This window comes from Thermomyces lanuginosus (assembly GCF_041956635.1).
Source record: "Thermomyces lanuginosus strain ATCC 200065 unplaced genomic scaffold VTN49scaffold_24, whole genome shotgun sequence".
Taxonomy (NCBI): Eukaryota; Fungi; Ascomycota; class Eurotiomycetes; order Eurotiales; family Trichocomaceae; genus Thermomyces; species Thermomyces lanuginosus.
In genome coordinates, this window is record NW_027192358.1 from 288,523 (window position 1) to 309,742 (window position 21,220).

Here is a 21,220-nt window from a genome sequence, read left to right on the forward strand (position 1 = left end):
AAGAGATGACCGCCTCGCGATGAATATCCCTCTCACGACGGCTGGTGATGGCGACGAGCGAAGCGATGCGAGAGCAAAGGAGCGAAGCTTTTTGAAGTTGTCGCGCAAACATGAAGTCTTGGCAGAGATCCAGAATAGGCAGGCGGTGAACTCGTGGCAATGGGGTCTCTAGAACTAACCAAAAACGGACTAGAGCAAACTCGCCAAAGGTCGCTAGCGCAGAATGCGGAATTTGCCCACACAAACTTGGTCGATTCTTACACTTTGAGCTTCGCACGACAGTTTGACACGCCGCTGAACCATCGTCACAATGGCGAACGTGCGATTGCAATACGTGAGTGGCATTGGGAATCCTGTCAGATTACGAGCAAGGAGACTAACGGTGGTCTTTTTTACAGCGCCGGCGGAAATCGTATGTATACTCGCGGATAGAACTGCTACACTCGCCCTCGATCGATATAGTTCGCTAATGGGATGATTGCGACAATAGGTACAACACCAAGTCCAACCGGGTCCGCGTGATCAAGACCCCGGGCGGCGAACTGCGGTACCTTCATATCAAGAAGAAGGGTACTGCGCCGAAGTGCGGTGACTGCGGCATCAAGCTCCCTGGTGTGAGTAACCGATGAACAACCACATTTCCCCGTCGCCGACGGAATTGGGAGAGGAAGATGGACAGGGGGGAATATCATGACATCGAGGAGGGAATCGACAGCCAGACTGACCCATTTTTGTTTGATAGATTCCGGCCCTGCGCCCTCGTGAATACTCCCAGATCTCCAAGCCTCGCAAGACCGTGTCCCGTGCCTACGGTGGTTCGCGCTGCGCCAACTGCGTCAAGGACCGCATTGTGCGCGCCTTCCTGATCGAGGAGCAGAAGATCGTCAAGAAGGTGCTCAAGGAGACCCAGGAGAAGGAGAAGGCCGCTGCCCGGAAGCGTTAAAAAGGGGGATTTCCTGTCTGTATCATGATGGCTTCTTCTTTTTAATGCCGGTGTTTTACTGGGTTGCGGGGAATAAAGTCGGTTCGATTCGCACTCGGCTCGTGGAGGGTATGGGACATTCGAGTCGAGCTGTTACGCCTGTCAATTAGAGGCTAAAATATGTCATGAAGACACGGATCTCGCGACAATGCTAGACATGCATTGCGATTGATTTTCCATCGTAGGATTCCAGGTTCAGGTGGAGTACTGCATTTCCAGCTAGAACCCGGATGTAGAACCAAACAAATCATAGAATAATCATTGATGGGTTCGCATGCTAGACGTACAACTCAAGCGCCATATTAATCACATCTTCTCAGGCTGTCAGGGCTCGGGAGAGCGAAGAGATGGCTGTAACTTCGAGGCCTCCATTTTGAGAATATACCAGATTCAACCGCGAGGCACATCTTCATACCACGAATCAGTGAAAGGTAGAACTTCAATCCTTGCCAAAACCTACTGCCTAGTGACCCTGTCCATTGTCTTCTCTTCTCAGCTTCTCCCGGCAAAGCCTTTGCTTCGGCATCCGCGTGCTAGGCGCCGCGATATCTGCAGATTTCGATACACGACTACGTACTAATCGGTAGGAGCTGGCTTTCTGTACGTCGTGAGCTGCACGCCATACTGTGCCGCATCATCTGTAAATCTCCAGACGGATACCTTTGTGCTGCCCCTGGGTGAGAGTTCTCAGTTAGAAGCAAATGGCCTGTACTATATTAATGGTTCTTGCACGTGTGGTTCGGACTCTTGGGTCAGGACTACCAGTTGACTCCATCACAGCAGGCGTATGAGGGAAGGGAATGAGAATACTTCCAAGAAAGGGATTTGGAACTACAGCAGCACACATAAGGCATTCATGGAAAGATTATGGCGGATACTATTTCGCTAGGCCAAGTTTGTTCGTGTCCTTGACTTTGTAGGTGTTGTCCAGGGACTATTGGTAGCTCTCTTGCAGGGTTAGCCGGCGGGCTGATGTGAAGTGCAGGGAGCGGTAGAGGAGTTGGGAATATGGTAGGTCTTGCCCTAAGCTGGTCACATCATCGTGGTTTTGGAGCTCTGTCTGGGGGTTATCGAGAAAATGAGAAGGAGCAGGCCATTTCCGTGGCTCGTATGGTAGTGCAGCTGCCAGGGAGGATGATGCATAGGCATCATGTAGACACCACAATGCTGTTGTCAAGGAAAGAAAATGCAGGCGAGGCGCGAAGGTGCCCTCGGTGATCACCGGTATGTACCTAGACGATGGAGCTCCCGAGTCTGCTATAGGCCAATGGCGATGATTGCTCCATCTATATAGAGTGGCAGTCGTATCCATGTTGGACCCGGCTGTCTCAAAGCCGTAGTAAAGGGGGACGCTGTCTTCAGAGATTGCACTGGGTAGTCGTTCGTCAGCAGCATCCCACCGGCATCGGCAGCAGGGAAGAACTGCGTCGTGGCACTCCGTCCAGGACGGCGGCTGGCTGGAATGACGAAGGATAGGTTGAGCACGGTAAGCCGGCCGGTTGCTCGGGTAAAGGACTAGGGCTCGACGCAGTTCCGGATATTGGTCGTCTGCTTGGAGACCATGTTCTCGAGTGGCTGGAACTGACGTCCATGAGTTCTGCTATAGGCCATCGAAGCAGCTAGCACGATGTTTATACTCGGGCCAGTATAGGTGATGACGTTAGATCTATAATGATCTATTTTGGGCAACGAGGATTCAAAACAGTATGAGCCAAGGAACTAGAATATATTCCAAAATATGCTGAATTGGAGCCATGTTGAACATCGCTAATCATGCAAGAGAATACATGAATGTGAAGATGGAGAGTCTGAACTAGATAAGGATATACGCAGAGATGTCACTACGCATACACCTATTTGGATACATCATATGTCCAAGTTTGGACAAGCGCAGATGGCCTGAATCACCACGTAGTATGCGGTCCGCAACTTGGCGACTATGATGACGCAGCGTGCAATATCGCGCACGCGCACAGGCGAAAGCGAGGGTGAGGCGTGGAAGCCACGAGCTTCGGTCATGAAACGGAGACTGCCGCCGGGTTATTGGGGGACTGTTTCGTGTCACTCCACAGGGATGGAAATGACGGCAGGGAGGACAAAATTTGATGACCTCGGGTAGCTGCATCCCAAAGCAATGGCACTGACAATCCCATTTCTGGATCGTGCTGCTCTGGACAACCTCGGTCCGTTAAAAACAGCGAACAACGTCCGAACAAATTGATCATGCGTTCAGGTTCTCCGCTCGCGGGAGCTCGACGGGAAGATCGAAAAGTGTGGGGTGGTGACACCCACTTGACGATCTCTAACGTGCGCCAATGCATATCGTCAAGCATGCCTCGTTGACCAACATTGTTGCCAGATGCCACCGTAAGGTGTTACTGGGCGAATCACTTGCGGTAGTAAATCTGCGCTCTAAGTTAGCGAAGAAAACTGCAGACAAACCATGGGCGCCTCCATACCTTCTTGAACTGGAAATGAAGCTGCAAAATACCCTGCAAAGCCCGTCAGCAGCTGTCGCATGCCTCAGAAGACAGGAAGACATACCTTTTCAAAGGTACAGCGGAACCCACGGTCTCGCTTCGCACTGTAATCCCACTCTCTGTCCACGATGCGGAAGGCAATATCTTCATAGGGCGGACCAGCCATGAACCTGATGAGGCATGTGTCCTCCTCGCCGGGTTTGACGGATGACTGGCCACGTTTGCGCCCGTTCTCACGCTCGATGCGATACGTCGGCGCCTTTGTCTTATCAATCAAGTCCGGATAGAAGATATTAAACTTGTACCCCTGAACCACCTTGGGTGGCGGATGATCGTGGTCGTAGTGGGTTTGGTTGTATTTGTTCCATTCGTACGCCATCTGCACGCGGTTGAAATACCGCGGCTTGCGGGGCCGGTACTTATCGGACCACAGCGGACGGGATATAGTAGTGACAGCCTCCTCTGCGGCAAAAATCTCTTCGTTTTCGCTGACACCTCTAGCGACCTCTCGCTCGTACAGAGCTTTTGTCGCCTGAGAGAAGTCGTCGTTGGACGTGGGCATGAAACGGCTCGGTACCACCGCAGTTTCTGTGTTTTGACTGGCGGGCTTCGCCACTGCCTTCTCCGCAGCCCGATGGCGCAATGGGACGAATCCCATCTTCAAGGTTTTCTCGCGTTGTTGCGCCTGGCTCGGAAGTTAGCCTCGTTTGGACAGCCTGTTTGCTGGCGCAGGTACTTACAACTTGCTTCAGGAACTGGGCCTCATCCATAACCTCAAGAGCCTTGTCTTCGGGGCGCAACTGAAGCATGGGCTCGGGGTCTAGACGAGCGATAGCCTCCTCGGTAACAGGACTGCTTCGACTCAGACCGGGTTTCACGATAGGGGTCAGAGGTGCGAGTTTCGCCCGGACAGATTCCGCCTCCTCACGTTGTTGCTTGCGGAGTGCCCGGACTTGTCCTTCAATGACGGCTCGGAAGAGCTCTTTCAACTTTGCACGCGCCTTCCACACCTGCAGACTGCGCAGGAGTTCCTCCCAGTAGTCGGTATCGATGGGTTCGTTGGATTGCAATTTTCGTTGAACTTGATCCTCTAATGTAACCAACTGGTCATAAGTCTTGGGACTCAAAATCTTGTTGATATCGGCAGCGACAGCGCTCAGAACCCGTCCTTCTGGTGCCGCTACTTTGAGACGGTCGCGGCATACGACACGCATCGTCTTATCAAGGCATTAGCACATACATCACAGAAGCGCAGCAATCGAACCTTACTTACCTTCCAGAAATCGCGATTCTTAGGAGCTGTCTCTAAGTTGAGGAAAGTTTCAATGTCTTTGTCCAACTCCTCTAGCTGCGCTTGAGATAAACCCTCAAAGACGCCCTCTGGGTCGATTAGATCGAGCTCGGAATCCGGAATCTCGTCATCGAGAGGGTTGCGTGTCGGATCGATCACTCGCAAAGTCACAGCCAGCCAGTCGATGGGCTTCGCCCGTCCCTCCTTGACGCGGATTTCTGCCTTCTTCTTGGCCTGTTTCAACACAAATGTATCCTCCTGCGCAACCCATTCCCGCAGCTGCTCATCTTCTTGTAGCTGCTTGATTCGAGTCTGATCATTCTCACGGCGAGGTTGGCGTTCGGATCGACTGGAGTGGCGATCGTACTCGCGGCGAAAGTCCCTCCGCGGCGCTTTCTCGGACCGTTTCCATGGTGGAGGCGATCGGGACCGACTTCTCTTCGAGCCGACTTTGTCTGAATCGTACGATGACATTCCGACCACGCCGGATTGACAGATCGTATAGACTGCCGATTTCGTTTGGCTTCATAGACAGGAAACATGGAATGCGATGGAGGACCAGATCCAAATAAGCGCCACGGTTCCTTGCGCTAACTATTTATGGTAAAAGTGGCGGCAAAATCGGAACTGGCGGTTAAACTGCTAGATTGAGTAAATTTACGATACCGATTCTTGTAATTCTCGAGGACTCGGGGTTCAAGCTGCAGGCATCGTCGCCGCGCAGGCAACACAGGTCCAACAGCGATCATGATGCCAACAAAGATTTACTTATTGCAATGCAGGACCTGGATTTCCTTTAGATAAAGTATCAAACTCTTTGGGATTTGGCCATGTCGCAGCATTGGGCACGACTTCGGCATTCAAACGAAACATCTGTTCCGCCACTTCTCTACAAATTCAAGACCACTTCCAAAGACTATGAATTTCATGTGACTGATTTAACATGTCTCTGGTCGGAACGTCTGTCTCTTCGAGATATCTTGCAAAGGGCTGAGGATACTGGTGCGAGTATTGACCCGGGTGAAGACCCGGACCAGTTCGATGTTCTTTTGGAGAAGATTGGCGATGCACTCCGAGGAAGCCAAGGTAGCCGGGTGGCTGTTAATCCAGGAATGGCCAGGGACTCTTTGGAGATCGTTACTGTCACACCGCTTCCGGAGCCCTTGAAGCCACTCCGATGGACGTTGTTCGTGTCTAGGCAGCCTCCCTCCGAGCTCACGCGGCATCTCCTGTTGCCGCTTCTGAAAGGCGAAGTTGAGCGTGAGAGGAGGGAGCGTGTACTACTAGACCGGTTGAAGGAGAAGGATTGGGTTATTGGCAAAATCTTTGACAAGATCGACACGATCGGGTTAGATCTCAGCGCGCTCTTCCCCAGCGTAGGCGGCGTCCGTGGACCTAGAAAGGGCAGCACATTTTCTCATGCCGCTGAGTATGTCAAGGGAGTTGCACCGTTTGATGAAGCAGAATGGAGACGAACTACCGGAAATGGTGAATCCGTGGTGGCTGTCGCTGCGGACGTAACAAATCAGATTACAGATAACGCGCAGGCATCCGCCATTGATGACTTCCAGCTTCCCACCGGTCGATGGTGGGAGAACTTGGACGTTACAGAGCTGAGCAGCAACGAGCAGCCTTCAGTGTCGAAGGAGCCTCTTGGCAGCGACAATATCTCTACAAAAAAGGGCCCGCTGAGGCCGACAAGTCTGCAGGATGAGAGCACTGAGGAAGACGACTTTGAGGTTTGTTCCGTGCCCAATTCTGGCCAAAATCCGTCTCATAATGTCCAGCAAGCCACCCCGCGTCTCGCGCGTCGGCAGAAGGCAGAAGCCAGTACCGAATCTGATACCCAGTCCGATGTGGAGTCCCAGCCCGTTCCTCGTAAAAGTAGCTCTCCAGCGCGTCGTCCGCAAGCGCCGACGCAGAAAAAGGTTCTGGGCAAGATTGGAGGCTCTCGAAATGCTCGGCCACAAGTTCGATCAGAATCCGTCTCGTCGACTCCATCCGATGATGGAGAGCCGGCCCGTCTGCCGCCTCCCCCGGCTGATCATAACGACACGACCGAGTCCGGGTCTCCATCGTCCAGTCCACCTCCGCAACGGCCACAACCCCCAGCGACTGCCCGCGACTCCTCTACGGCCCCAGCTCCGCCTCGGAAAAGGGTTCTGGGTATGATCGGCGGCAAGAAGGCTCCCGCCCCGTCCGAGCGAGCGTCTTCCCGATCCGCGTCGCCCCCGGCGCGGCGTCTATCCGACGCCAGCACGGACAGCGACTCCCGATTGACCCGTCCCCGCCCTCGGCACGGTGCCAAATTAGGCACAATCGGCGGAAAGAGGAAAGCGACTCCTGCCGGCGAAGGCGGCGACTCTCCGCCAGAGGAACAGAAACCGCACGAGCGACCGTCCTCCGCCCGGGCCAATCATGACTCCGCATCACCGCCACGCGAGGAACCCTCCGCCGCGGAGCCCAAGCAGGAAGAATCGACGCTGGACAAGGCGGATCGAAAGCGGCAGGAGTTGAAGCAGCAGTTGGAGGCTCAGCGCCGCGCGGCCGGAAAGAAGAGGCGCAAGTTCTGATACTAGGCTAGTACTAGGTTAGATAATCACTGCATCGTCGGTATTTTCCCATCTCCATGTATTTCTGACGGCTACTGTCTAGTAGAGACGATTACAATGATCAGATATTTGTCACCGCATAGGTTGTAAAAGCTTCATCGCACTCATATTGTGAATGCAATTCTATTGTCCGAAACTCTGAATGTATACTCCCACCACGGTGTGGCACTGCAGTCGATCAAAACAGCGCAGCTCCAGTGCAGGAAGTCGCTGCGACGCGATCTGCGACACAGGGGGTCCTGCTGCTGTTATGGCTGGCCAGCGAACTCGTAAAGCGGTGTCTCAAGTCGATGACTTGAGGCGGCCGTCATGTATGCCTGAGGCATCAACAGTCCAAAACAGCAATCATCGCGCCCCAAGGTGTAATGCGCACACGATTCTCGCACTCTTGTCGCACTCCAATTTCAGTGCTTCATCCCAGAAGAGAGGGATCTCAGATCCAGAAGATCAATCCTCGCTCCATCACATTCCTCATCACTCTCACCATTCACATCCCTCTGCCGTCCTCTCATCTCATCTGCCCGGCCCGTCTCGATTCCCCGAAGCTTGGCCGCTGCTTCCCCGTCTCCACCCGCTCTCACGTCCAGAGTCTAATCTCCCGCCTCTCAGCCTCGCATTGCCTACGCTTGAGCTCCCCCAGACCTATCCTTCACCTACTCCTCCTACTCCTCGTTCTTTCTCTCGTGTGGCATCGTGCCTCCTTCATCCTCCGATCTCAATTTTCCCTTCGGTTTTGCGCAGACGAACTGAGGAGGTCATTTTTCCGCACCCCTTCCTTCAATCTCCCAGTCTAGCTCTGGGCGGTTTGTTGTCAATTTAAGCGTCTACAAAAGAAAACGAAACTTTCCCGCGATATCAGTGTCTTTATTTCGCTAGTTCTGACTGTGCGGCGTGGACTGAACACAAGATTCCTGGTCCCCCACGTCCAGAAGCTTCCCCAGATCCTCGCTTGTCCATGGCGTCAACCATCAAATCTGCCTCCACCAACGGTGCCCCGGGCAATACGTTGTACGCGTCTCAGAACACCCGCCAACCCTTGCGACCCAATGTGAAGGGCTCGGATAACGTGCGACGACAATCAGGGAGCCCCGTCGATGCAGGCCAAAGGTATGTTGTCTTCAGATTTGTCAATCAATCCTTACGATGTTGGCCAATTCGTTGATCGCGAATTCTGACTCTTGCTGAATCTAGGCGCGCCAATTCCCAGAAGGCGTGGACACAAGGTACAAATCCCATCACCCAGAAACCCACGCCACACTCTGAACAGAACGGAGGCGCCCCCTCGACCGGCCCGAAACAAATGGCTGGGGAATCAAATACCCCTAGTCATCACGCTCACGACCGTCTTGTCTTCTTGATGACATCGTTCATTGTAAGTGGCTCCGTCGGGGGGTAGAAGGGGGAGCCAATCGCCGTTTCGCGGCGAAGCTGATTGTTGTCTAGGGCGCAACAGCCATTGTCACAACCAGACATGGTGAACAGTTCAGCGGCATCTTCTCCTCCTCCACGCTGGAGCCCACTGACACAACCGTCACGCTTAAGATGGTCCAGCGGATCTCGCCCCAGGCAGAGACTCGCTCGAATGGACTGAGTGACACCGCGAGCCCCTTTTTGGGATCTCCTCCGGACCATAGCATGATATTTGACTTGAAGGAAATCGCCGATATTGCCGTGGCGGACGTGTCCACTGCCGGCATGACCGGCAAGGATACCAACGGTCTGAAGCTCCACATCAGGCTTGCTCAAGCCCTTTATATGAAGCAAGACTGACTCTTACATAGGCACTTCGACTGGTTTCCGGACAGACGCCGATATTGCGGGCGGCATGGCAGTTCGAGAACGACCACTACAACGCTGGGTACCAGACAAGGAGGAAGAAGGTATTAACCTGTCGCTGGAGAACACAAGTACACAAGGTTGGGATCAATTCAAAGAGAACGAAAAGTTATTCGGTATCAAGGTCACCGACCATGAGACCGTGCTGGAAAATTACACCACCAAGCTGCCGTCCACCAACGACCCGGATTTCGAGAAGAAGCGAGCGGAGGCCGCCCGCATTGCTCGGGAGATCGAAAGTGCCCAGACCGACAACCCGCATCTGAAGGAAGAACGCGGGCAAGTCCCCGAAGGTGACGGCCATGACGAGGAAGAGAAGTACAGCGGGGTCCGCCGTGACCAGGCTGCTTTCCCTCCTCTCCCCTCCGGCCGGCCGGACAAGTACCTACCACCCGCGCGTCGAGCGCAGCAGGCGGCGGCGGCGGCTGCGACGACAACAACGACGAGTCGGCCCCCGGATGACCCGGCCATCATATCTGCACAAGTGACAAAGCCGGAAGCAACAAAAACAGAGCCCAAGGATACCACTCAGCCTAAGTCAGAGGCTCAAGAGAAGACAAAGCCCCCGGCCACAACGCAACAGGTCGCTCCGGCCACGGTGGCTCCCAGTAAGGTCGGGATTCCCAAGCAGAATGCAACTTCGAATGTGGAAACAGAAGTTTTGGATCAATTCCGCCAATTTGCCAACAGCGAGAAGCAGAGGGTGCAAGAACGCCGTCGTAATCAGGCCTCTCATGATCGCACCGTCAAGCTCAACGAGTTGATGAAATTCTCCCAAAACTTCAAGCTGGCAACCCCCGTGCCCAAGGACTTGGTTCCCATCCTGGCCAAGGATCCTACGAAACAGGAACAGATCATTGAGCGTGCGCAGCGGCAGGCAGAAGAGAGAGCAGCCGCCAAGGCTGCCGCTCAAGCGCAAGCCCAGAAGGCTCAGGCTCAAGCTAAACAGACAGCTCCGGCTCAGTCCCAAAGCCCCGCGCAATCGCAGCCGCCGTCCGCTGATCAGAAACCTGCGACAACACGGGGGACAACTGGTTCAGCCACGACGACCATGGCGCCGTCGTCGGTCTCTACCGATCGATCGACCTTCGCTCGTGGACGTCAGCCGTATATCCCTGGCCCACGTCCTAATCAGCCCTTCCATCAGAATCGTGTGGGCACACTGAGTCATCGTCTAGCAGACAACCTCCGCCAACAGAAGGTTAACATGGGAGCTATTCCCCCGCCATTACCGCTGCAAGACGTTCGCGTTCCGCCCATGCCCGCCCCGACGAACGACCAGTCTGCCGTCCCCAGCCCGAACAAAACGCACACTCCAACTTCGACCTCGTCTACAAAGCTTAACGTCAAGGCCACGGAGTTCAAGCCGAACCCCACCGCAAACTCGTTTACCCCTGGCATGGGCCTGGTCGGTGCCAGCCCCCAACTCAGCTCTCGAGGTCGATCGGTGTCTCGCACGGCGACTCCCTCAGCCTTCTTTGGAAACAAGAAGCCCGTGCCGGCTTCTGAGCGACCCTCTGTTAATGACCTTTTCAGCCCGCTCGACCGTTTGAAGAAGGAAGCCGAGGAGCAAAAGGACAAAGACTACAGTTTCAACCGGGGTATCCCTCCGTCGTACCGCACTGGGCCGACCTGGGACCTCGGGCAGGAAGGACAGAACGTCTCGTATGCTGACATGTTCCGGACTCCTCCGCTGTCCATCTCTCCACACAGTCGGCCGCCGTCGCATCCGAATCTCCCGCCCCATCAACCCCCTCTTCCCTATCATATGGCACAAGGCGGTCAGACCCTTCCGAGTACAGGACCTGCGCATGGACCACATCATCTTCAGCCGCAGCAGCAACCTGCGGCTCACTTCGATGACCATCACCACCGGATGCAAATGTCCGCATCCACCTCGCAGATGTTCTCGTCGCCTCGACTTCAGCAGAGCCATATGGCTTATCCGTCTCCGATGCCGCCGCACGCACAGCTCGCCTATGGCCAACCCGTCCCGCAGTTCTACGTCAACCAAGGCGGGCCCGGTCCAGGTCACATGCGTCCGTATCCTGGTGGACCTCAGTATGTGAGCCCTCCGAATGGCATGGGCGCCCCGATGATGGTCCAGCAACCGTCCAGCGGGCCCTACATTGGGGTCCCGCAAGCCATGGCTGCACCGTACAATCCCCAGATGCCGATGTACTCACCGACCCCTGGGCATGCGTTCCCGCAGCATGGAGCACCCCCTCCGCAGCCACACAGTGGATACCCAAGCCCCGGCCGAGGTGCGCCGATGATGATGCATCAGGGATCTCAGCCGGGTCAACCGCCGATGATGTTCATGAATCCCGGACAGCCGGGACAGCCGATGTACGGACCGCAGCAGGGCCAAGGTTTGTTTCTTTCTTAACTCCCTCTCCCCATACCGCTCGATGCTGACTCGAATGGTTTCAGTCCCTCCTGGACGGGGTGGCTATCCACAGCAGCCTCACTTCTCATCTAGCCCCCATCAGCCGCAACATTATGCTCCGCACCAGCCTCGGGGACCCGGCAATAATTACGGCCCACCGCCGCAAGCACCTCCGGCAAACTCTCAGCCATCACCGTCCGCGGGCTCCGGTCAGCACGGATCGGACAACAAAGAAGAATCCAAATGAACCCAAGTTATGAGATCGGTCTATGAAAATAATCCAACCCGCTATTTATTGGCCATGGCGCCGTCAGCGGCGGGGTCGATTCGCCGGCCCCATTCCCCCGAGCTGACGGTTTCTCCGTCGATGCAACAGGGTAGCCTTGGGCCGGCATCAATGTTGCGAGTCTCGGCCTTGTCCCCATGGCCGTTTGGATGAGATACGAGCCAATCCTGATGGCGGCATTGCCCCACTGTTTTTGCTGCACATTTGAGCTCACGACGCAGTATCGTATGGAATGCTTGTTGCTGATGCCTTACTGTTGTGGTGGGGTAAAGGGGAGTTTACGATGATGAACAACAGTCGGTGTGTTCAACCTGGAACTGTACTATTTACGCAGAGGTCGAGACTGGGGTGTGATGGAAGGGATGGCATAGCGATAAGCTAACATGAATTAAAAGCTTGCTGTCCATTTGATACAATGAATCCCACAGGAATCTCTAATACTGGCCACTTATTTCTCGCCAGTACGTAGTCGTCTACCAACATCAATGCTCTCGACCAGAGGGAATGAAGCTTGAACGATGCCACGAGTGTGTATCCAATGATTTGTCCTTACCCTTTCGCATTCTTTGATGACGGTCGATTTATGTTTCCCAGGCGAATTGCTTCGCCCTCCTTGAACTTTCCAGGTCTCCCGAGAAGTTCATCACGGGTCTCAACTCTGATGGATGTGCCCGTATGAATCGGTCCAGAGCCTTCTCTAATTTACTCTCGGCAGTCCGAAGGACGATCTTCTTCCTCTTAATGTTCACCTTTACGGTCAAGGTTCTCGGCTGAAAGCTGGCGAGTGTCTCTGAATGGTTGCTTCCCAGAACCTTCCGATTCCTCCTCAGAGTCCGTCAATATATAATCTTCGCATGTTTCTGCTGTCCATGTCGTCTCGGAGCGACTGCGAAATTCGTAATCACGCCCGTAACTGTAAGGATCTCTTGATGGCCAAAAACCGAGCACCTTCTTCCGTTCATCCACTTCTCGTCGATGTATCGCCTCTACCTGTTTGTTCTGCCCATGGCTCCCCAGGGCGTAGCTCAGACAGATAACGATGACGAAGGTAACTGAATGGTCGGGTTCCTGGCACTTTCTCTAGTCCCTCTTGTGCCCGTCGTCATCATCTCGTCCCTTTTGTGCTGCCCTTTTCGTTCAAGGGCAACGCCTACGGCATTGGCGCTGGCGAGGGTGTTTGAGTTACCGGCTCCGACCACCATCTCTCGTTTTCCACGCGCTTGTCGATGCATACCTACTCACTCTTCGTACGGTTTCTGGCTTGGACGAATAGCATGACGGTGAGTGAGACGGGAACGACTATCTGGATGATTGCGCCTCAGCACTCTCTGTCATCCCTCATCTAGTCGTCGAAACAATTGCGTCTGCCCTCTGCGAACTTCCCTTGATGACGGAGGACGATGGCCAGGTTATCGGCGCCGGTAACAGTGTCCGGATGATTGCGCCCCAGGACCTTCTCTCGTCCCTCGACTACCCGTCGAAACATTGTTTCTGCGTCTGCGTACTTCAATCGATTTTGGAGGATGAAGGTCAAGTGACCAGAATTTGGTCGAGCTTCTGAGCCGGGATTTTGAAGACATCCGTTGATATAGGGAGTCACAGAATCCTATCGCAACAACGTGGCTCATTTCGTTTCAACAGATTGCAAGGCATGATTCTCGAGCAGCCGATTATTTGAAGCTCATGTGCTTCCTGAGTGAGAGGGTTATTCCACAGTCTCTGCTTCCTGGAGATGCCAGAACAATAGCGTGGGACGATGCGATTGGGATGCTGAGAGCATACGCGTTCATTAGTGGAAGAGAGGAGAATATGTATGATATCCACCGTCTGGTTTGACTGGCGATGTTGAATTGGTTGGACCAACAAGGGGAGATTGAGAAGTGGACAGCAACCGTGATACGACACATCGGAGAGGCTTTTCCACTCCCTCTGCATGAGAACATTGGAGAATGGATAGACTACCTCCCACACGCTCGGCAGGCCCTCCAGTATCAGACGACGGTAGATGGTGTGATGGCCGATCTTCTTTTTAGTCGGCCGCGCTTTCGATCTTCTAGGTCGGTATCGCGAAGCAGAAACGATGCATCGACGGGAACTGGAAGGACGAGAGCAGATGTTAGGGCCCGACCATCCCGACACCCTTGCCAGTGCCAACAACCTTGGCAATGCGCTTCAAGGTCAAGGACAGTACAAAAGCGCAGAAGCTATGTATCAGCGGCCACAGGAGGGGAGAGAGAGTGCTGGGACCTGACCACCCAGACACCCTCGATAGCCTCAGCAGGTTGGCTACCGTCATTGGACGTCAAGGAGAGTATGAGAGGGCAGAGGAATTGCATCGACGCGTCCTAGAAAGCGAGAGGAAGTGTTCGGGAGCAGTGATCTAGACACTCTCGACAGCGCCTTCAACCTGGGTAACGTCCCAGGAAGACAAGGAAGGTACAAAGAGGCAGAGGTATTGTATCAACGAGCGCTGGAAGGACAAAAATCCGTGCTAGGCGATGATCATCCCGCTACACTCAAGAGCGCCAGCAGCTTGGGAGTCGTTCTAGCAAATCAAAAACTGTACAAACAGGCAGAAGAATTGCATCGACGGGCGCTTAAAGGGCAAGAGAAGCTGCTCGGCCTCGACCATCCAGACACCCTTGCCAGCGTCAACAACATACGTCACGTCCTTGGATGTCAAGGACAGTACGAAGAAGCAGAGGCATTGTATCAACGGTTTGTCGTTGAACTGGAGTAGCTGGGTGAAACCATCCAGATACTTCTGAGCGTCGACAACCTTGCTCGGCTTCACCTTCACATTTACGTCAATGCTTTGCATATCAGCATCGCATTTCCGCAATGGCAACAGTCCAAGCTTGATTGACTGCCTTATTAACTGATCGATTAGGATCACCCAAGCGATATTCCTCTGTTTGCTATTTCCCATGCTCAGAGGATGAGATGGACATCACACTTCAGACTCTCTTCCGGCATCTAATCTTTGTAGATACAGGTGGATTGCAGAACACAGCCTCGTCAGCACACTCCAACTGCCGCAGTAAATGACGACGTGCTGTTCATACTGACAATTGTGGCTCAAAACAAATGTACCACCATGGAATCGTTACTCAATGAGCCACTGCTCTATCGCTGACATCGGAATGGTTCTATCCAAGTTGAGCTGGACGATGCAATCATGGCCGGTCAGACTTGCGTCCTTTCGAATCTGTTCCATCATAACACCGCTGCATAAAGCATCGAATAACGACAAAAGGTTAAGTCAACGCTCAAAACCAAATGGGGTTGGAGTTACCCCTCATCTGCCCCGCAGGGGTCTGCGGATGCCTGAGGCAATAACAACTTGCCACTGTGATTTGTTCTCGGAACGGACCGAAGGCCCTTTCTCATTAGATAAGCAAAGCTTAATCGCGATGATGTGATCATTGGGCCCACCGGGAAGTGAAGGAAGAAAATCTCGCCGGAAGACGGATCCAACGATGAGCACAGGCAAGATAATCATACAGTTTTCAGCCCGCCCGACACAATGCCAATCGCCTTTCCACAACCCCGTCCACCGCTGGCGGAAACCCTTCCCCCGGTGATCCTCGGCACGGCCACCTTCAACGCGCAATACAACCCGGACCCCTATGCACTGCCGACAACGGCGCTCATCCACGAAGCGCTCCGCAGCGGCATCCGCGCTTTCGACACGTCGCCTTACTACGGCCCATCGGAGACGCTGTTAGGCGATGCGCTGGCCACGCCCGAGATCCGCGCCGAGTTTCCCCGGGAGTCTTATCGACTGTTGACCAAAGCCGGACGCATCGGCCTCGATAGTTTCGATTACTCGCCGGCATGGATTCGGAGATCGGTGCGGCGCAGCCTCCGGCGACTGCGCACTGAGTACCTTGATGTGGTGTACTGTCACGACGTGGAGTTTGTGTCGCCGCAGGAAGTAGTAGAGGCCGTGAAGGAGCTGCGACGGCTCCGCGACAATGACGGAATCGTCCGTTTCGTAGGCATCTCTGGATACCCTGTCGACGTACTGTGCGAGCTGGCAGAGCGTGTGTTCCGCGAGACCGGTGAGCCTCTCGACGCCGTCATGTCGTATGCGCATTGCACGGTGCAAAATGCACGGCTGCCGGACCCCGCCGTCCTGCAACGCCTGGTGAACGCCGGCGTGAGCGTAGTCCCTAATGCGTCCCCGCTCGGCATGGGCCTGCTCCGCTGCCAGGGCCCGCCCGTTGGCGGCCATGGCGATTGGCACCCAGCGCCGGACGGCCTACGAGCGGCGGTTCGCCGAGCCGCGGAGACGCTCCTCCACCGCGGCCGCGAGGAAGACGGCAGCAACAGGCTCGAAGTGGTCGCCATTCGATACGCGCTGTCCAGATGGCTTCGCGACGGGGCGGCAGTGGGCGTCTTCGACACCAACACGACCGGAGGTGGCCAACAACACCGCCTCGGTGTCAACGTCCTCGGCGTCAGCAATCTCTCCGAACTCCGCGAGTGTCTCCGCGTCTTCCATGAGGTCCTTGACGATCACCTCTCCGCCGCGGAGCAGGAGCCCGCGAAGGAAACTCCCCGCGCGGCACACTTCCGCACTCTCGCCGAGTCCGCCCGCGCAGAGCTCTCTCCCGAATGGATCGACTATGCCTGGCCGAGTCCGCCGCCGGGGTTCACAAATACTCTACCCCCAGAGCATCTGCGGGAGCTCGAGGAGAATGAAACGACAGCTCCTCAGGCGAAAAAAGTCAACGGTAATCACGTTGTGTCAGTTCAGGAAATTCCCTCCAACAATGTTGTATCATGACCTGTATATTCCCCATGTTTCTTTTGAATGCCTGTACATATGAGTTATGATCTCCTTCCGTGATAGAAGAACATAGAGAACCCTGCTCATTCCTCTCCAAGAAATCGCATATAGCGACTCCTTGATGAGAAAAGGAGGAGGAAGAAAAGAAAAAAGGGGGAGAAACGGGCGTAAATCGCGGAACTTCAGAGAAGAAGTACAATGCCCGTTTCTCCAATCGGCCTTGGGGCCGTTGTTCCGAGTAAAACCTGTTGTTAGTAGTATGCCTCGCCAAAAAGGATGGCAATAAGAAAGAGATTCTTTGAAGTATGATCGTTGTCACTGTTATTCTGTCTCGGTTAAGTAGGCTTTCCCTCCCCTTCTTTGCAGAGGAAAGAAAGAGAAGAAAAAGTAATAGAAAAATAGGATACATCATCATAGTCATCAACACCAAAACACCCACTGCGATCTCATAACGCCGCCGGAAAAGGAAAGAATAAAGGGAGGGGGTATCAGATAAAATACAACAAACCGGGACCGGACCTGCGCCGAGGATGCGTTCGAGTGAGCTAAACGGTTACCTTGCGATAGTCTTATTTCCTGCCCGTTTTCGCCCGCTTTTTCACGCTTTTCGGGTTTTTCTTGGGCCTTTTGTCGTTGTTGTTGCTCCCGTTGACCTGTGCCGGAGGCGGGCTACTTGCGGGACCGAGAGAAGGCGCGAGGGCAGGCGCGGGATCGTCGTTGAATAGCTGTGCGCCGTTGAGTAGTCGCCGGTGCTGCTCGAACTGGGGCTCCTGCTCGAAAAGCGCGCGCAGGTGCGCCCGCTGCTGTATGTATGCGTCGTAGCAGCCCGGGATGATGGCCGAGAGGAAATGCGCGTCCCTGTCTGTTGGTGGTACAGACGACTTGGCAAGCGATACGGCCCGCTCCTTTAGCGCCTCGTACGCCGCGGAGAAGCACTCAAAGATAAGAGATACTTCCTTCGAGCCCCCGGAGATGTCGTTGCTTGGGTTGTTGGGGTCCTCGATCGCAAGGCGCTTTCGGTCGCTGTTCCCAGAAACCAACTGTTTGAAATTAGGGTTTCTTTGCGCGGAGACAAGTGGTAACGAGGTTGGGTGTGCCCACCTTGTTGAAAAATCCCGGAGGGTTCATCCGGATCCCCACCGACGAATAGTCAAACTTGTTCCCGTAAAAGTCGAAAAAATCCATCAGGATACTACCCAGATTCGTCCCAGACCTGTCTTCTCTCTGTGGCATGTGCTGCAGCAGGCTGACAACCAGACAAATGATGGAGTATCCGCCCAGTCCGCCATGGACAACCTCATTCAGGCCTCGGAGCAGTAGAAATTGCTTGATCACGGCGACAATGATCGGCATGACTGGATACTCCTTCTTCCATTTCTGAAACGTCCTGTTTGCGATCACTCCGCTGTCGTTGTCAAACGACAGATCGATCCGCAGCCCGGTCAGTCGGTCGACAAATTTCAGAATTGGAACCTTGGCGTGGGCAATCGTCTCGACTGAGTTTGGCACGGCAAACCCGGATGACCTGATGAACGCAGCAAAGGCGTAAATCTGTCCCTTGCGATCCAGAAACACCTTCCTCCCTGTTCGGATGAACGTCGAAGACATCAAGACGAGATCCATATCTGCCATTGGAAGATACAGGCCAGATGCAAACGAGCCGAACGCATGCAGTTCGGCGCCATAGTAGCGGCCGTCAATGACTGACTGCAGCCGCCGAATGAGGTCCCTGCGGAGAATCTCTTCATACGGGCGCGGTTTGACCCAGTTGTAAAACGCAAGAATCTCATTATGTAGCCTACCAAATCAGAACCCGGTCCACCATTATTCACGGAAAAGGAACACTTACCTCGTTCCAACATGCAATGTCGGCTCCATCAGCTTGAGCCAGGGAGCCGGATCGTCTTCTGGCCCAGCCCTCCACTGACTGACAATTTCTCCATTGATGTGTCCGGTGGATCTGCCGGTTCGGATGGAGAAGCCCTTCAATTCGTCATCGTGTGTTCGCTTCCGGTTCGCCTTCGGACCTGTCGGCGCATTCTCTGGTGGCTGATAGTCCTCCTCATTGAAATCCAGGGAGATAAAGTCCTCATTTGTTGTGACCTCATCTGTTTTGGTGGTCTTTGCGGTCGCCAGTCGCGCCTTTCGAATCAACTTGACAAAATCTGGCCGCTTGGTTCGCGACTCGTCAGGTGGTGGAAGCACAGTGTACGGATCCGGATTCGACCACTTGGGAGGCTCCGAAGCGGCCGGTGTGGCAGACTTCTGCTTTTTGCGCGGACGTGACTCGTCGCCGTCTTCGCCGCTGCCATTTTCCGAGTCCGAAACGTCCATGTCCGCCTCATCAGTATCGGTTAGCTCCAGCTCGTCGAGGTGAGCAAACTTCGGCGCGGCATCCTCGGCACTGCCGAGGAACTCTGGCGTTTTCTCGCGCTCCTGCGCCAGCAGCGGCCGCTCCGACGTCGGACGGAACCGAAACGTGAACTTGTGTTCGGGACGCGGCCGCTTGTCATCGTTGCGGCCCTTGTCCGCGCCTCGGAATTGGTACGGAGGCATTATGGACGCGCGTTCGCAGGTCGAAATCTTGTTTCGTCCCATGCAGAGATTATCGGCTCTTGTCTGTGGAGCGTGTCTCACTAATCCATACAAGGAAGGCGGTCTACGATAATTGATAAGTGGCTTATCTAATCGCCTATCGTTGCATGTCCAGGTCAACACCTCCACGACCCTAGCAGCTTTTTCAGAGCCGGGAAATGTGCTCGATCCGCCGCAATCGTTTCAGTTGATTTGGCATTCTGCCAATCCGCTGGCAGGGGCCCCGCACAATGCCAACGATGGCTTCCTGACACAGCGTCATGGCACTGGTCTTTTTAGTGGCTTCAGCTCACGGATACAGGTCCAATGCACGATAATGTCCTGTTATTATAACTCCGGGGTTTGAGAGCACAATCTACCAATGGCCGCAACTAGATTTATGAGCTTTGGCTATGTCCTCCATGCCTTGGCACGCAGCCACGGCTCGAGACCGCTCTGTACTAAATATTGCATCTCAGCGATTGAAGAACATGATGGTGATTGTTGACGTGTGTCGGGAACTCGGGATGCATGATGTTGACCCGCAGAATGCATTATGCCTGCACAGGAAACGGAGTACACTGCCTTGGTGCCACTCGAGTGGAGTAGAGCATTGTTCATTGCAAAACAAGTACAGTATTGCTAAGATCATGCTGTGCCTGAGCATCGCATGATCTGGGCCGGCTGTTCCAATATTAAGCGGTCAAGCCTTGCCATATCTCTCACGACAGCACGAACTCGGCTAGCCTTGGACTGTTTGCGAGGAACACTGCCAATCATTGAATGTTGCGGCATGCCCGTAAATTCCGGTTCACCATCGCCAGGCTTCGTATGCATGTCGGGTAAAATCGTAGGCATGGCAAGCATGATCCAAACGATCGCAAACACGCCTGGTCTGAGCTTCTTCTAGTGGCACAGAATGAGCGAATTTTGCGCCCATCTGCACCAAGATGGAGCACCAGCGCAGACGTGTCTTGTCATGTGCACCGCATCGCTACTGGACGATGAGGCTTGGAAACATTGGATAGATGTGCCATTGAACCAACCGGCGGCTCCAGAGTTTCGATATCCAGATGTAAAGCGCCCAAAGAGCCAATCAGTGGAAAGTCCATGGTGGTGGGCATCCATTCAGCGGTGAACCTATCACCCGCAGGATCTGGAGAAAAGAAAGAAACTCGGCTCAGAAGCCCTCAGATCCACCCACGAGTATAAAGAGACCGCAATCCTGCCGGGTTACATCCAAGTCACTCCACTATCAATCCATCTTCTCGAGAGCGAGTCAGTCCTCAAAACTAAGAACGAGTTCGTCTGCTTTCAGAAAACCAGTTCCATCTTCAGCATCAAAATGGGTATGTGTGTCTTCTTATCACAAACGGGTGTCGCTGTACCCCGCCCCCGCCTCAATCATGATCTCGGCTGACTGTGTTCCATCAGGTGGTTGCTCCTGCAGCTGCGGTTCTTCCTGCCAGTGCCCTTCGGGCTCGTGCACCTGCGTATGTATTCTCAAGTAGCTGTGCTGATACTCTTGCTGACAATATGTTAGAAATAAATCCCAGTTTTGACTGGGCATGCCCTGGTTCCTGAGTCATGATGGGGATCTTGGCGAGAGGGGCATCGTACCGTTCTTTTGTGTGTTGTTGTTAAGAAGATGCGAGCCTGAATGAGGAATCAAATCAATTGAAATTTCTTTTGACTTAAGAATTGGGTGTCTTGTTCGTAGCTTGTAGTCAAGTTAGCCTTGAAAATGGCACGTCCCACCGTATGGAATGGCTGGGATCCTCATCCAGAATCCCGAACGACAAGCTGTGGAAGTTCACCCTCTAGAGATCCAAAAGATCGTCCTCGTCTGATCAGTATAGAGAAGCAAAAACAAAGAACTCGGAGAATTTATCAGGTTTGAGAATGCCATTATTATCTACAGATCACGTCAACCTGAAATTTACCCGATTTACCCAATCGGCACCAGAATTGAGGA

General features: G+C 54.0%; 9 protein-coding genes across 9 annotated transcripts; 5 read left to right on the top strand and 4 right to left on the bottom strand.

The window, feature by feature from the left end:
• Positions 1–310: 310 nt before the first annotated feature.
• Positions 311–943, top strand: VTN49DRAFT_2030 (60S ribosomal protein eL34; the record flags this gene model as incomplete). Its single annotated transcript, XM_069409711.1, has 4 exons — positions 311–334; positions 399–412; positions 491–614; positions 743–943. The coding sequence occupies 4 exons, from the start codon at positions 311–313 to the stop codon at positions 941–943; spliced, it is 363 nt and encodes a 120-aa protein (XP_069269787.1).
• A 2,426-nt stretch (positions 944–3,369) lies between these two features.
• On the bottom strand, positions 3,370–5,227 carry VTN49DRAFT_2031 (uncharacterized protein; the record flags this gene model as incomplete). Its single annotated transcript, XM_069409712.1, has 5 exons — positions 3,370–3,387; positions 3,442–3,474; positions 3,527–4,147; positions 4,203–4,679; positions 4,736–5,227. 5 exons carry the CDS (start codon positions 5,225–5,227, stop codon positions 3,370–3,372), a joined length of 1,641 nt encoding a protein of 546 aa, XP_069269788.1.
• A 356-nt stretch (positions 5,228–5,583) lies between these two features.
• VTN49DRAFT_2032 (uncharacterized protein) lies at positions 5,584–7,326 on the top strand (the record flags this gene model as incomplete). Its single annotated transcript, XM_069409713.1, has 2 exons — positions 5,584–6,492; positions 6,541–7,326. The coding sequence occupies 2 exons, from the start codon at positions 5,584–5,586 to the stop codon at positions 7,324–7,326; spliced, it is 1,695 nt and encodes a 564-aa protein (XP_069269789.1).
• A 994-nt stretch (positions 7,327–8,320) lies between these two features.
• VTN49DRAFT_2033 (uncharacterized protein) lies at positions 8,321–11,837 on the top strand (the record flags this gene model as incomplete). Its single annotated transcript, XM_069409714.1, has 5 exons — positions 8,321–8,472; positions 8,557–8,737; positions 8,809–9,082; positions 9,147–11,573; positions 11,635–11,837. 5 exons carry the CDS (start codon positions 8,321–8,323, stop codon positions 11,835–11,837), a joined length of 3,237 nt encoding a protein of 1,078 aa, XP_069269790.1.
• A 7-nt stretch (positions 11,838–11,844) lies between these two features.
• VTN49DRAFT_2034 (uncharacterized protein) lies at positions 11,845–12,261 on the bottom strand (the record flags this gene model as incomplete). Its single annotated transcript, XM_069409715.1, has 2 exons — positions 11,845–12,125; positions 12,207–12,261. 2 exons carry the CDS (start codon positions 12,259–12,261, stop codon positions 11,845–11,847), a joined length of 336 nt encoding a protein of 111 aa, XP_069269791.1.
• Positions 12,262–14,421: 2,160 nt separating this feature from the next.
• Positions 14,422–14,805, bottom strand: VTN49DRAFT_2035 (uncharacterized protein; the record flags this gene model as incomplete). The annotated part of the gene is made up of 1 exon (XM_069409716.1): positions 14,422–14,805. One exon carries the CDS (start codon positions 14,803–14,805, stop codon positions 14,422–14,424), a length of 384 nt encoding a protein of 127 aa, XP_069269792.1.
• Positions 14,806–15,402: 597 nt separating this feature from the next.
• On the top strand, positions 15,403–16,668 carry VTN49DRAFT_2036 (uncharacterized protein; the record flags this gene model as incomplete). The annotated part of the gene is made up of 1 exon (XM_069409717.1): positions 15,403–16,668. The coding sequence occupies one exon, from the start codon at positions 15,403–15,405 to the stop codon at positions 16,666–16,668; it is 1,266 nt and encodes a 421-aa protein (XP_069269793.1).
• Positions 16,669–17,240: 572 nt separating this feature from the next.
• VTN49DRAFT_2037 (uncharacterized protein) lies at positions 17,241–19,269 on the bottom strand (the record flags this gene model as incomplete). The annotated part of the gene is made up of 3 exons (XM_069409718.1): positions 17,241–17,711; positions 17,773–18,469; positions 18,521–19,269. 3 exons carry the CDS (start codon positions 19,267–19,269, stop codon positions 17,241–17,243), a joined length of 1,917 nt encoding a protein of 638 aa, XP_069269794.1.
• An 895-nt stretch (positions 19,270–20,164) lies between these two features.
• Positions 20,165–20,829, top strand: VTN49DRAFT_2038 (uncharacterized protein; the record flags this gene model as incomplete). The annotated part of the gene is made up of 4 exons (XM_069409719.1): positions 20,165–20,379; positions 20,440–20,598; positions 20,680–20,738; positions 20,789–20,829. 4 exons carry the CDS (start codon positions 20,165–20,167, stop codon positions 20,827–20,829), a joined length of 474 nt encoding a protein of 157 aa, XP_069269795.1.
• Between the last annotated feature and the right edge of the window lie 391 nt (positions 20,830–21,220).